Here is a 16249-nt window from a genome sequence, read left to right as displayed (position 1 = left end):
GGGTCCCTGACGCTGTGAGGCAGCAGTGCTAACCCCTGTGCCACTGTGCCACCCTTCTTTTCTCCCGTTCCTTTCTCAGTCGAGCAAATCTCGGAAACCTTGGGCTGGATTTTCCCAAAGTCGGTGAGATGCTGCGGATCTTTAAAAATGGTGGCCAAAACCAGATTCCAGTCCCATCCCTGATGGCCCCAATTTCCATCAAGGGGAAGTTAGGGGGTGAGATGGTGCAGGTCATGAACCCGCACTCTGCATGCCTGATCTGTCCAGCCCCATTGTGGGGATAGGCCTCTCTCAGCCCGCCATCATTTTCCTGGAGTTAAGATTCACTGTCCCTCAGAGGTGTCAGCAACCATTGACTGGTTCAAAAGGATTTACCCATGCCCCTATGCCAAGCTATGCCCCTCCACTCATGCTGCGTGGCCCTTCATGTCCCCCATGCCAACCTATGCCCCTTCATCCACCCCATGACTCCCCACATCCTCCATACCCACCAATGTACTTCCATGCCTATTCACGCAGTATACACTCTTTAGTAACAATGTCACATGTGAAAAAGCTTTTAAAATGTTATTCATTCATAACTTTCAGAAAAAAAGTGTTTTTATTACAGCCCAATGATAATGTCAATCAACCAGACCTTTAAACTATCAACAGCAGAAAGTGCAAGCTCTTGATTTTTTTATTCTTTCATGAGATGTGGGTGTTGCTGGCTAGACCAGCAATTATTGTCCATCCCTAATTTCCCTCAGGAAGGTGGTGGTTAGCTGTCTTCTTGAACGCCTGAAGTTCATGTGGTGTAGGTAATCCACACTGCTGTTAGGAAGGGAGTTCCAGGATTCTGACCCAGTGACAGTGAAGGAACAGTGATGTAGCCCAGGATGGTGTGCAATTTAGTGAGGAGGTGGTGGTGTCCCAGATTGGATGTTTCTTTCTTCTTCAGCTTTTCCCAATGTTACATGGGGTCGTCCCAATGTTGGTTGGTCACCTTTCATATCATTTCTGTGTTTGTGTTGGGTTTGGTGTTGTGGCCAAATGCCCTGCCTGCTGTTAATCCTCCCCATTTATCTGGCCTGGGGACCAGCACCGATTGGCTTGCCTGCACCAATGGCTGGATATCAAACAATCAGACTGGCAAAATAGGCACGTGTGGGAGTCCTTTTGGGCCAGTGCAAACTAACTGGCTCTATTCAGAAGATTTCAGTATCATTTCCTGGTTTCGTGTCCTAACTATTTTAGGGGTTGTGGGTTTTAACTAAAAAATAAAAGATGTGGTTTGCACACATCGATTCAAACACACACACAACAGGTTTTATTGAGGAGCTGCTCTCTGCACTGCATCAGAATACAAAACTGAAAGTAAAACAGCAGCCTGAGCACACACCCTAATGATATCACCATCATGTGATCAGTTCTTAAAGCAACCTGCAATCCTTTTAAATATATAACACCTTTATACACATTAAAATAGTGATGCTGGATCAGCTGTATAATCGGATCTGAACATCTTGTTACATTTTTCTTGCAGATGGTTTATTGACAGGTCGCGGTGGAAGAACGCAAAACATAATATCAGGTTATGTGAGTGGGTGGGGATACTATAGAAAAAAAGGAAAATTACCATCTCACAATCTCAAACATGCACAAGTGTACATTCAGGTACAAAGTTTATCTGCTTTCCATTTTGTATTGCTTTCCCACATTGCTCCTGTTTTTCAGATAGTTGACTAAAGTGTATGGCCATAATAAACAGACATATAATATCCCAACAATTCAGGAAAGTCAGGGGGCAGAGTTGAATATGGTTGCCATCACAAAGGAGAAAGTGCTAGAGAAACTAAAAGGTCTGAAAATTGATAAATCTCCGGGCCCAGATGGGCTACATACTAGAGTTCTAAAGGAGATAGCTGAAGAAATAGTGGAGGCGTTAGTTATGATCTTTCAAAAGTCACTGGAGTCAGGGAAAGTCCCAGAGGATTGGGAAATCGCTGTTGTAACCCCACTGTTCAAGAAGGGAACAAGAAAAAAGATGGAAAATTGTAGGCCAATTAGCCTAACCTCAGTTGTTGGCAAAATTCTAGAATCCATCGTTAAGGATGAGATTTCTAAATTCTTGGAAGTGCAGGGTCGGATTAGGACAAGTCAGCATGGATTTAGTAAGGGGAGGTCGTGCCTGACAAACCTGTTAGAGTTCTTTGAAGAGATAACAAATAGGTTAGACCAAGGAGAGCCAATGGATGTTATCTATCTTGACTTCCAAAAGGCCTTTGACAAGGTGCCTCACGGGAGACTGCTGAGTAAAATAAGGGCCCATGGTATTCGAGGCAAGGTACTAACATGGATTGACGATTGGCTGTCAGACAGAAGGCAGAGAGTTGGGATAAAGGGTTCTTTCTCAGAATGGCAACCGGTGACAAGTGGTGTCCCGCAGGGTTCAGTGTTGGGGCCACAGCTGTTCTCTTTATATATTAACGATCCAGATGACGGGACTGGGGGCATTCTGGCCAAGTTTGCCGATGATACAAAGATAGGTGGAGGGGCAGGTAGTATTGAGGAGGTGGGGAGGCTGCAGAAAGATTTAGACAGTTTAGGAGAGTGGTCCAAGAAGTGGCTGATGAAATTCAACGTGGGCAAGTGCGAGGTCTTGCACTTTGGAAAAAAGAATAGAGGCATGGACTATTTTCTAAACGGTGACAAAATTCATAATGCTAAAGTGCAAAGGGACTTGGGAGTCCTAGTCCAGGATTCTCTAAAGGTAAACTTGCAGGTTGAGTCCGTAATTAAGAAAGCAAATGTAATGTTATCATTAATCTCAAGAGGCTTGGAATACAAAAGCAGGGATGTACTTCTGAGGCTTTATAAAGCACTGGTTAGGCCCCATTTGGAGTACTGTGAGCAATTTTGGGCCCCACACCTCAGGAAGGACATACTGGCACTGGAGCGGGTCCAGCGGAGATTCACACGGATGATCCCGGGAATGGTAGGCCTGACATACGATGAACGTCTGAGGATCGTGGGATTGTATTCATTGGAGTTTAGGAGGTTGAGGGGAGATCTAATAGAAACTTACAAGATAATGAACGGCTTAGATAGGATGGACGTAGGGAAGTTGTTTCCATTAGCAGGGGAGACTAGGAAGCGGGGGCACAGCCTTAGAATAAAAGGGAGTCACTTTAGAACAGAGATGAGGAGAAATTTCTTCAGCCAGAGAGTGGTAGGTCTGTGGAATTCATTGCCACAGAGGGCTGTGGAGGCCGAGACGTTAAGCGTCTTCAAGACAGAAATTGATAAATTCTTGATTTCTCGAGGAATTAAGGGCTATGGGAGAGAGCGGGTAAATGGAGTTGAAATCAACCATGATTGAATGGTGGAGTGGACTCGATGGGCTGAATGGCCTTACTTCCGCTCCTATGTCTTATGGTCTTATGATATCAGTGACCACCAGTGACCAGCTCTACACTGGGAACAGACACAGTGATCAGCTGTACACTGGGAACAGATATAGTGACCAGCAGTGACCAGCTGTACACTGGGAACAGATAAAGTGACCACCAGTGACCAGCTGTACACTGGGAACAGATGCAGTGACCACCAGTGACCAGCTGGACACTGGAAACAGGTGAAGTTACCACCAGTGACCAGCTATACACTGGGAACAGATACAGTGACCAGCTGGACACTGGGAGTGAATATTGAGCCAATCGGAGGAAAGAGGTCAGTTACGGAAGGGGAGTTCATTGGGAGAAATATATAGATTTTAAAAGGCACAACAAGTGATTTAGACTGACTAACAATGAAGATGGAAGCCTGAAAATGACAGTTATATTAAGTAAGACTATAGACAGCATTATTTACATCCATTGGATATTTCGAAGGTATTTTCAACCAGTGAAATATATTTGAGGTGAACTCGCTGCTGTAATGGAGGAAACACAACAGCCAATTAGCACTCAGCACATCCCACAAGCAGCAATGTGATAATAACCAGATCATCTGTGATGTTAATGAGGGATCGGACAGAACAATGGGGAGACCCCCCCACACCCTACGCCGCCCCCTCCCCCATGCGCACACCCCACTGCGCACCCCCACACGTGCACACCCCACCACGCGCCCCCCCCACACGCGCACCCCCATCCCGCACCCCTCCACCCCGCACCCCCCTCCCCCCCCACCCCACACCTCAATCCCTGCTCTTCTTCAGATTAGTGCCCAGTTGTAGGAGAAGGCATTCTCAGCTAACGTCTCATCTGGCACACAGCGCCTCTGACAGTGCAGCACTCCCTCTGTATTACACTGGCATCTCAGCTTGTTCCTAAGTTCAGGGATGAGGCTTGAACCAATGATTTTCTACTACCAACTGAGTATATAGAATTAGAATCCCTACAGTGCAGATGGGGCCATTCGGCCCATCAAGTCTGCACCGACTCTCTGACAGACTCTCTTACTCAGGCCCCCTCTCCCACGCTATCCTAGTAACACCACACATTTCCCATGGCCAATCCACCTAATCCGCACATCTTTGGACTGTGGGAGGAAACCGGAGCACCCGGGGGAAATCCACGCAGACACGAGGAGAATGTGAAGCCTCTGCACAGACAGTGACCCAAGGCCAGAATTGAACATGGGTCCATAAGGCCATAAGATATAGAGCAGAATTAGGCCATTTGGCCCAGCGAGTCTGCTCTGCCATTCGATCATGGCTGATTAGTTTCTCAACCCCATTCTTCTGCCTTCACCTCTTAAACTTTGATCCCCTTACCAATCAAGAACCTATCTATCCCTGTCTTAAAGACACTCAATGACCTGGCCTCCACAACCCTCTGTGGCAATGAATTCCACAGATTCACCAGCCTCTGACTGAAGAAATTCCTTCTCACCTCAGTTTTAAAGGAGTGTCCCTTCACTCTGAGGTTGTGCCCTTGGATTCTAGCCTCTCCCACTGTTGGAAACATTTCCACGTCCACTCTATCCAGGCCTCTCAGTATTCTGTAAGTTTCAATGAGATTCCCCCTCATCCTTCTAAACTCCAACGAGTACAGACCCAGAGTCCTCAACCATTCCTCATACGACAAGCTCTTCATTCCAGGGATCATTCTTGTGAACCTCCTCTGGACCCTTTCCAAGGCCAGCACATCCTTCCTTAGATATGGGACCCAAAACTGCTCACAATACTCCAAATGGGGTCTGACCAAAGCCTTATACAGTCTCAGAAGTACATCCCTGCTCTTGTATTCTAGCCCTCTTGAGATGAATGTGAACATTGCATTTGCCTTCCTAACTGCCGACTGAACCTGCAATTTTACCTGAAGAGAATCTTGAACAATGACTCCCAAGTTCCTTTGTGCTTCTGATTTCTGAATTCTCTCCCCATTTAGAAAATAGTCTACGTCTCTATTCTTCCTACCAAAGTGCATAACCTCACACTTTCCCACATTATATTCCATCTGCCACTTCTTTGCCCACTCTCCTAACCTGTTCAAGTCCTTCTGCAGCCTCCCCACCTCCTCAATATTGCCTTTTCCTCCACCTATCTTTGTATCATCTGCAAACTTGGCAACAGTGCCTTCAGTTCCTTCATCTAGATCATTGATGTATAAAGTAAAAAGTTGTGGTCCCAACCTGACCCCTGCGGAACTTCACCAGTCATCGACTGCCATCCATTTTATCCCCACTCTCTACCTTCTGTCAGTCAGCTAATCTTCTCTCCATGCTAGTACCTTGCCTCTAACACCATGGACTCTTATCTTACTCAGCAGCCTCCTGTGCGGCACCTTGTTAAAGGCCTTCTGGAAATCTAAGTAGATAACATCCACTGGCTCTCCTTTGTCTAACCTGCTCATTACCTCCTCAAAGAATTCTAACAGATTTGTCAGGCATGACTTCCCCTTGATGAAACCGTGCTGGCTTCGCCCTATTTTACCATGCACTGGCGCTGTGAGACAACAATGCTAACTGCTGTGTCACCACGCCACCCTCACCAATCTAATTGTTGACACTTCTGTTTTTTAAAAAAGTTATCTCCATGAACCGGGATGACGTCCAGGGCATGGTGTTGAGAATGCTGAATCCTAACCATGAGACTACCAGGGAACTGATGAGTGGACACTTCGCACAATGTCCAGGCCAATGTTTTAAACTCAGGCGTTAGTTTTAAATGGATTAATAGATCTATGCAAACAGCCAGTGTAGGAACAAGTGAAGCCACCAGCAAACAGTCTGAGCAGATAGTTCAACTTGGCTCTCTCTAATAGATATCGATTCATTTTTCCCAAATGCAGAAGCAATTATTGAGTGGGAGATTGCAATTTCAGGATTTGTGCTTCTGACGAGGTTCGTTCCACACTGAGACCTGATTTCAGAATCAATCCTGTATTTAACCCATTTGTACATGTCTTCCATGGACTGACCCCCTGTTTGAACACCAGGAGGACTTAAAATGATTCTGAACTTCACACCCAGCTAGAAGATAATGAAACACTCAGAAGGAAAAGAAAAGCAGTGAAATGGGGAAATAAGAGTACTGGCCCTTCTGGGAAGGGATAGAATCCGACAAACTGACTTGATCTGCTCAACCTGACTTCCTGGGCCTAGCTACGAAGGAAGGAATTGAATAGACTCAGCAACTGTCTCTGGAGAGAGCCCAGAGAAAGAAACACAAGTGAAATGTTTGGTCTAGTAAGAAGTCACACAACACCAACACTTACCTGATGAAGGAGCAGTGCTTGTGATTCCAAATAAACTTGTTGGACTTTAATCTGATGTTGAGACTTCTTACTGTGCCCATCCCAGTCCAACGCCGGCATCTCCACATCATGTTTGGTAACTGTGTTGCCATCCTCCATGCTAATGGCTGCCTCCTTACGTTAGCAATAATCCAGCAAGCAGAGATAAATCTGTCTGTCTGTGGTGATGCAGTTGTCAAAAGAAATAACAAACAATTATCATGTTTACACAAAATCTCACATTTGCTTCATAACCCTGACAGTGAGTTTCCTGTCAGGTCTCCCTGGTTTATCGCGGGCAGCACGGTGGCACAGTGGTTAGCACTGCTGCCCCACAGCGCTAGGGACCTGGGTTCAATTCCCAGCTCGTGTGGAGTTTGCACATTCTCCCCGTGTCTGCGTGGGTTTCCTCCGGGTGCTCCGGTTTCCTCCCACACTCCAAAGATATGTGGGTTAGGTGGATTGGCTGTGGTAAATTGCCCCTCAGTGTCAGGGGGACTAACAGGGTAAACACATGGGGTTACGGGGATAGAGCCGGGGTGGGATTGTGTTCGCGCAGGCTCGATGGGCCGAATGTAGGGATACTCTGATTCTATGAATGTTCAATGGGACAATTGTGCAATATACTAGCCCTGCTAATGTTCTGTTCTTTTGCAGGATTATCTGACCTGTGCATCACCGCACCCACTAACTGAAAACATGTTCTGTGCTAAAGGCAATAATTCAGACACCTGTAGAGGTAAAGCTTTCTTTAGTCATCCTTCACTCAACTTTCTCCCCAATTCCTGAAGGTATTGGCTCCTACTCCCTCACACAAGTAGCCGTTCATGGTGTTTAACCATGAATTATCAGAGGCAACTTCAGTGTTCATCTACACACCCACACACACACCCATACACACACACCCACGCACACACCCACAAACACATCCACACACACACACCCACACACACACCCACACACACAGCCATACACACACACACACCCACAAACACACCCACAAACACTCACACACACCCACAAATATACCCACAGACACACACACATCCATACACACACACCCACACACACCCACAAACACTCACACACACCCACAAACACACCCACACCCATACACACACCCACACACACACTCACAAACACTCACACACACCCACAAACATACCCACACACACACACCCACACACCCATGCACAAACACTCACACACACACCTTCACACACACACACCCACACACACAGCCATACACACACACCCACACACGCACCCACAAACGCACACACACCCACAAACATACCCACAGACACACACACATCCATACACACACACCCACACACACCCACACACACTCACACACACCCACAAACACACCCCCACACACACACACACCCATACACACACACACCCACACACACCCACACACACACTCTCAAACACTCACACACACCCACAAACATACACACACACACACACACCCATACACACCCACACCCACACACACACAACCACACACATACACACCCACACACACACACACTTGCACACACCCACAAACACTCACACACACCCACACACACACACCCACACCCACAAACACACACCCACACACACACCCACAAACACCCACACACACCCATACACACACCCACACAAACCCACACCCACACACACACACAACCACACACATACACACCCACACACACACACTTGCACACACCCACAAACACTCACACACAGCCACAAACACACCCACACAAACACACACATACTCACTCACACCCACTCTCCCGTCATGACCCCACACTCCCAGCGTGAACCCACACTCCCAGCGTGAACCCACACTCCCAGCGTGAACCCACACTCCCAGCGTGACCCCACACTCCCGGCGTGAACCCACACTCCCAGCGTGACCCCACACTCCCGGCGTGAACCCACACTCCCAGCGTGAACCCACACTCCTGGTTCACGCTGTTGGGTAAAGCTCGATAAAGGTAACATTTTCATGGAAGCATAGAAACCCTACAGTGCAGAAAGAGGCCATTCGGCCCATCGAGTCTGCACCGACCACAATCCCACCCAGACCCTATCCTCTAACCCCATGTATTTATCCTGCTCATCTCCCTGACACGAAGGGGCAATTTAGCATGGCCAATCCATCTAACCTGCCACCTTGGGGCGGCACAGTGGCACAATGGTTAGCATTGCTGCCTCACAATGCCAGGGACCCAGGTTCAATTCCGGCCTTGGGTCACTGTGTATGGAGTTTGCCCATTCCCCCCCCCCCCCCCCCCCCCCCGTGTCTGCGTGGGTTTCCTCCGGGTGCTCCGGTTTCCTCCCTCAGTCCAAAGATGTGTGGCTTAGGTGGGTTGGCCAGGGAGATTAGCATGGTAAATATGACGGGTTACGGGAATAGGGCCTGGGTGGGATTGTGATTGGTACAGACTCGACGGGCTGAATGACCTCCTTCTGCACTTTAGGGATTCTATGATTCTATGATCTTTGGAGTGTGGGAGGAAACCGGAGCACCTGGAGGAAACCCACGCAGATAGAGAGAGCATGCAAACTCCACACAGACAGCGACCCGAGGTCAGAATTGAACCAGGGTCCCTGGCGCTGTGAGGCAGCAGTGGAACCCACAACACCACCATGCCAGCCAGTATTACTGATTAAATCAGTAATCAGTGACATTTGGGGAAGGGGGGGAAGGGAATGGGGGGGTGTCATTGGGATGGCATCTCTTTTTGCTCAGCACCCTGACAGCCGCCATCTTTTCAATGTCCCCACTCCCCGCACCCCACCCCCCCAGCCCCCAGTACAAAGAGGGAATCGAACTCCGCCAGTACAACTGATACAGGTTGCATCCCAAAGCACAAAACATACAAAAGAAAATCCCTCAAAATGATCTCTCATGTTGTACAGCTCTGTACAGAAAAAAAATTGTAATTTATAATCTGCTTTTCACAATCGCCGGATGTCTCAAAGCAACTTACAGTTACCTTTTGTAGTAATGTAGGAAACACAGCAGCCAATATACACACAGCCAACTCCCACAAACAGCAATGTGACAATAAGCAGATCATCTGCTTCTGTGATGGTGACTGAGGGATATGTCGTGGCCTAATACCCTCTTACTGTGCTGTCACCATTCTATGGTTGGTTCTCTTGGTCTCCTGGGCACCTGCCTGGCAGATGACCTTTAACCTGGTGTTGTGAGACTTCTTACTGTGTTTACCCCAGTCCAACGCCGGCATCTCCACATCATCACCTGCCTGGCAGCCAGGGTGTGAGGTGGCAGGATGGAAATCGTCCCTTAGGTATAGGCCGGTTCTCTCCAACCTTGCCTGCGGCTGGGATTCACCGGTCCTGCTGCGGAGAATGGAGATTTGGCTGAACGCTGAATTCTCTGTTCTCGCTGGCACCGGCAGTATGACACTGGAGAATTCCGGCCATTATTTGGGTCCCTGTTGGATTGGAGCCACTGGCCCAAATTTTCTCACCCATCCCCGGGATGGAAAAATTGACAGACCGACTAAAGGTCTGTCGACTTTGGACGGAATTCCTGGTTCCCTGACCGGCAAGTCAGGTAAATCCTGCCCGTGGGGTATTAGCTCCTTGTACTGATTGGTGAGGTTTGACTATTTCCCTTACTGACTCTGACAGGAGATTCCGGAGGTCCCTTCGTCGTGCAGAGCAAACAAAGGTGGATCCAGGTAATTAATCTCCGCTCATTTTCTGTTCTCATGAATATGTTCCAAATTATTATTCAATTTCATTTATCTTTAAGGATAGTCTGGTCCTCTTAATTCAGAGTCAATTAATTCTGTTCAGATTTTTCTTTACACAGTTGCTATTTTATTTATGTTATTGAATTCTAATTGCTGGATAATTACATGCGGCACGGTAGCACAGTGGTTAGCACTGCTGCTTCACAGCTCCAGGGACCCGGGTTCGATTCCCGGCTTGGGTCACTGTCTGTGTGGAGTTTGCACATTCTCCTCGTGTCTGCGTGGGTTTCCTCCGGGTGCTCCGGTTTCCTCCCACAGTCCAAAGATGTGCGGGTTAGGTTGATTGGCCATGCTAAAATTGCCCCTTAGTGTCCTGAGATGTGTAGGTTAGAGGGATTAGTGGGTAAATATGTAGGGATATGGGGGTAGGGCCTGGGTGGGATTGTGGTCGGTGCAGACTTGATGGGCTGAATGGCCTCTTTCTGCACTGTAGGGATTCTATGACATGTTTTTGTCAGAGAAATGAAGGAACATTAACAGTAGATTATATCCATCATTTTCACTCCTTTGGAACATAACACCTTCCCATACTTTGAATTCATGGAATCACTATAGTGCAGAAGGAGGCCATTTGGCCCATCGAGCCTGCACTAATAACAATCCCATCTAGACCCTATCCCCATAACCCCATGTATTTACCCTGATAATCCCCCTGACACTAATGATCAATTTTAGCATGGCCAATCAACCTAACCAGCACATCTTTGGACTGTGGGAGGAAACCGGAGCATCCAGAGGAAACCCACGCAGACACGGGGAGAATATGCAAACTCCACACAGGCAGTGACCCAAGGGCAGAATCGAACATGAGTCCCTGGTGCTGTGAGTGCTAACTACTGTGCCACCGTGCCGCCCCAGTGCTGGCTGTAGCACAGGCAGGTCAGACAGCTCTCCTTAGGGTATAACCACCCCGATCCTGTCCATCAAGCCTCGATGGGTAACACCATTGCGGATGCGGTGCATTATGCATTGTTATGTCCCATCCTTGTACTCAAAGCTAACACTCACCGTGAGATCCACTCCTTTGTGGGAGTGTCCACTCAGGGAATGAATGGACGTTGCGGCCCTGTGGTCACAAATGAATGGAACTTTGTGCTCTCACATCAATGGGGCTGCAATTGCTGCCATTGCTCAGTTTGAGTGTGCTGCCCCCTGTCCTCATTGCAAGTGACAGAGCAGGCAGCTGCCAGGACCAAAGATGGAGCTGCTCAAATCGTCACTTGTCTGTTTTGGGCAGCGGTGCCATTTTGTCCATCCTTAGGGCGTCCTTAGTAGCTCCATAAAGTTAACCCCACAGATCCAAATCCGCTCGACAGGGACAATCCGTGGGATTTTACAGCCTCTCTTGAACGAGATCTTAAAATCCCGCCCGAGGCTAACAGGGATTTCCATTCCAGGAATCTCGCCTGCCCAGAATCGGGTGGGTGAGGAGGTAGAGTTTCAGCCAATATCTACATTTAACTACATCAATATGTATTCAACCAATTATTTAAAATCACAGCATTTTAATCCCAGAGAGACAGAAGTGGATGAAATAGACAATTTGGAGAAAAGTTCCGGATTGTCACCTGTTTCATTTTCCTGCGTATGAAATTTTTCTCGTTTCAAAATGTCTGTGCAGGATTTATAGAATAATATAGTTTCACCATGCGGGAGGCGTGGTGGCACAGTGGTTAACACTGCTGTCCCTTAGCTTCAGGGACCCAGGTTTTATTCCAGCTTTGTGTGACTGTCTGTGTGGAGTCTGCATGTTTACCCCATGGTCTGTATGGGTTTCCTTTTGGTGCTCTGGTTTCCTCCCACAGTCTAAAGATGTGCAGGTTAGGTGGTTTGGCCAAGCTAAATTGCCCTTTATTGTCCCAAGATTTGTAGGTTAGGGGGATTAGCGGGGTAAATATGTGGGGTTTGTGGGGATAGGGCGGAGGTGGGCCTGGGTAAGATGCTCCGCCAGAGAGTTGGTGCAGGCTTGATTGTAGGGATTCTCATGTCTCTGAGGAGGTCTGCACGAGGTTGTACTGACATCACAGCGCATGCGCAGAGAGATACTTTATTTATTTATTCATGGTACATGGGCATCGTTGGCTGGCCAGCAGTTGTTGTCCATCCCTAGATGCCAAGCTATTGAGAGTCAACCACATTGCTGTGGCTCTGGAGTCACAGGTAGGCCAAACTAGGCAGATTTCCTTCCCCAAAGGACATTAGTGAACCAGATGGGATTTTCCAACAATCAACAATGGTTTCATGGTCATCAATAGATTCTTAATTTCAGATATTTTTAATTGAATTTAAATTCCACCATCTGCCGTGGCGGGATTTGAACCTGGGACCCTGCATTTTTGGATTAATAGTCGAATGATAATACCACGAGGCTATCGCCTCTGGCAGGTTGGGGCTGGGCTCAGTGGAATGGTGTCATTGGAGTTCTGCACATGTGCAAACAGGTATTGGCAGCCATCTTGCATTGCAAAAGGTGACACTGTGTACAAACAGCACTCTCACTGGCTTAGATCTCATCATCTGCTGCACCATTTCAAGGAGGTGTTGAGTTAGAGGTAATGACAGAGGTGGTGGCACAGCTCAGGCCACACTCATCTCCGGAAGCTCAGAACCCTGTTAGTCACAGATCAGAACAGGTTATTGGTCTGTTCCTGTGCCTGGGATGGCAATTGGAGATTACCTCTCCTACCAGTATTAGTTACCGATGCATAGACTGCACCGAGCTAACCTACATCTCTTTTCTGACACATCCACAGGTTGGCATCACCAGCTTTGGAAGGACGTCTATTTGTGGAGTGAACTTCATGGGGTTTTACAGTAGAGTGCCCAAATTGATGAGCTGGATTAAAGAGAGAGTCACAGACCTGGAGTACGAATAAACAGTCAACAAGTACACACACTGGCTGAATATACCACGGGCGGGTGCTTTATAAACTGGAACTTCCTGATCAAAGGCTGAGTATCTCAGCTATGCAATCCAATATAGACATTTACAGAGTTGTGTATTAAATAATACTAGTTAAAAATTACAGCCTAAACGTTACTGCTGATGATATCGGAGAACAAATAATCAACATATTTTTATGATATTCCTTATCGGTTGTTTTAACACAAATGTTAACTCGTGTATTTTAAGTCAGTCGATATAGACAGAGACATTTTATACTGTGTGTTGCACATTCATCCACTGAGACCAGCAACTGTCATGAAAAAGCTTAACCGGAAAAAAAGTCTTGCTTCATAAATTCATGATGTGGAGATGCCGGCGTTGGACTGGGGTGGGCACAGTAAGAAGTCTCACAACACCAGGTTAAAGTCCAACAGGTTTATTTGGAATTAATTCATCAGGTAAGGCAGCGCTCCGAAAGCTCGTGATGCCAAATAAACCTGTTCGACTTTAACCTGGTGTTGTGAGGCTTCTTAATGTTCATAAGTTCACATATTCGAATCAAATTGATGAGAATCATTTAAAGAAGAGACCAGTGCTCATTCGAGCACTGTTAGGTACAGCACACTGAGCTGTTCCACACCTACCCCCCTTATCCTTTATATTCTCCCTTATTCAATCCACTTTCAAATTACATTTCTAATTCAATATCGACTGCTAATAATGCAATCTATATGAACATATGGATCAGGAACAGGAGTAAGCCACTCGAGCCTGCTCCACCATTCAGTAATATTATGGCCGATCTGATTGTGGCCTCAATCCCACAATCCACCTACCCACCGATAACCTTTCACCCCCTTTGCTTATCAGGAATCTATCCACTTCTGTCTTAAAGATTTTCAAATAATCTTGCCTTAACCACCTTTTGAGAAAGAGAGTTCAAAAGTCTCACAACCCTCAGAGAAAGAACATTTCCTCATCCCCGTCTTAAATGGGTGGATCCTTTATTTTAAACAATGGCCCCTGGTTCTAGATTCTCCCACAAAAGGAAACATCCTCTCCATATCCACCCTGCCAAGACCTGCCGGGGTCTTACCTGCTTCAATCAAGTTATCTCTTATTCTTCTAAATTTCAGTAGATACAAGCCTCGCCTGTCCAGCCTTTCCTCAGACAATCCTAGTATTAGTCTGGTAAGCAGTCTTCCAACTGCTTCCAATGCATTGACATTTTTTCTTAACTAAGGAGATCAAAACTATACACAATACTCCAGATGTGATCTTACCAATGCCCTGTACATCCAAAGTATAACCTTCCTACTTTGATAGATATAGGACAGATGTCAGAGGTAGGTTCTTTACTCAGAGAGTGGTAAGGGTGTGGAATGCCCTGACTGCAGCAGTGGTGGACTTGCCAACATTAAGGGCATTGAAATGGTCATTGGATAAACATATGGATGATATTGGAAGAGTGTGGGTTAGATGGGCTTTAGATTGGTTTCACAGGTCGGCGCAACATCGAGGGCCGAAGGGCCTGTACTGCGCTGTAATGTTCTATGTTCTACTTTTGTATTCAGTTCCCCTCACAATAAATGATAACATTCTATTAGCTTTCCGAATTACTTGTTGCACCTGCATGCTGTTGCCTTCTTGGCAACCTTTTTGCCATCCATGCACTTGGACACCCAGATACCTCTGCATCTCCGAGGTCTGCCATCTCTCACCATTGAGATAATATGCCTTTTTTTATTTGTCCTGCCAAAATGGACAACCTCATAGTTTCCCCTATTATATCCAGATACTTGCCCATTCACCTAACCTTTAGTGGTCCCCTTATGTCCTCTTCGCAATTTACTTTCTTACCTATCATGGTGTCATCAGCAAATTTAGCAACCATATCTTTATCCCCTTCATCCAAATCATTTATATAAATTGTAAAAAGCTGAGGCCCCAGCACTGATCCCGGTGACACACCACGTGCCACATCTTGCCAACCAGAAAAGACCCATTTATGCCTACTCTCTGTTTCCTGTTAGCTAACCAATCATCAATCAATGCCAATACGTTATCCGAGTTCTAATAACACTCTGCATTACTTCTTCCTCTTTCCTTCGTGTTTTGTGTGAGATCCGGGGTGTATTCCACTTTTAATATTTTATGGATAACTATTTACCATTTTCCAACCTTTCAGAATTTTGAAAACTTCCATTCAATCCGTTCTTCTCCAATTTTTCTCGAACCTTTCATCTCTGTGATCTCTCATCCTGGTATCATTCTAGTGAATCTTTACTGTATCTCACCCCAGGTTGGACAATCCATTCTGTAATGGAGTTGCCTGCACTGCTTATAACATTCCAAACTTGGCCTTAATAACGCTTTGCCCAAATTCAACATCATTTTCGGCAAGGTTAAGGAACTTGTTTAAATGGACAGCACAGTATTGTTTATTTTTGTACAAAAACAGTGGCCGGAATTCTCCGGCCTCGCCCTGGACTGGGATTCTCCAGTCCCGCTGCAGTGAACGGAGATTTGGCTGAGCACCAAATTCTCCATTCTTGCTGACAATGGTGGTAGAGCATGCGAGATCGGAGAGTTCCAGCTGGTGTGTTGTTATACAAAGGTATACAGATCAAACATTGCCGTGTTCCTGGGATGATCTGTGCTTTAGTTACTGAGCATCAATTCTAGAGTTTTAATGGACATTGGTACTTACGCATTGGAGCAAAGATAAATCTTCTCCTAATTGGTATTTAACCGCTCCTACTGGTGGGCATGACTGAGAGTTTATATAGACATACATTCATCTCTGTTAAATGCAAGTTCCCCCTCTTACTGTTAAGTTCAATAACTACTCTGAA

The 16249-nt window shown here is 46.6% G+C and overlaps 1 protein-coding gene across 1 annotated transcript in view; it reads left to right on the top strand.

Annotated features, from left to right (window-relative positions):
- Positions 1–15599, top strand: part of LOC144501391 (complement factor B-like) — a 101024-nt gene extending 85425 nt beyond the window's left edge. The window contains exons 15-18 of the mRNA XM_078225090.1: positions 1526–1656; positions 7380–7461; positions 10383–10432; positions 13261–15599. Coding sequence (XP_078081216.1) covers positions 1526–1656; positions 7380–7461; positions 10383–10432; positions 13261–13383 — 386 coding nt within the window. The 3' untranslated portion in view covers positions 13384–15599. The remainder of the gene's footprint in view (positions 1–1525; positions 1657–7379; positions 7462–10382; positions 10433–13260) is intronic.
- The last annotated feature ends 650 nt before the right edge of the window (positions 15600–16249 follow it).

This window comes from Mustelus asterias, chromosome 12, assembly GCF_964213995.1.
Source record: "Mustelus asterias chromosome 12, sMusAst1.hap1.1, whole genome shotgun sequence".
Classification (NCBI taxonomy): Eukaryota; Metazoa; Chordata; class Chondrichthyes; order Carcharhiniformes; family Triakidae; genus Mustelus; species Mustelus asterias.
Note: the sequence above shows the minus strand (reverse complement) of the source record. Positions and strands in the feature narration are given on the sequence as shown.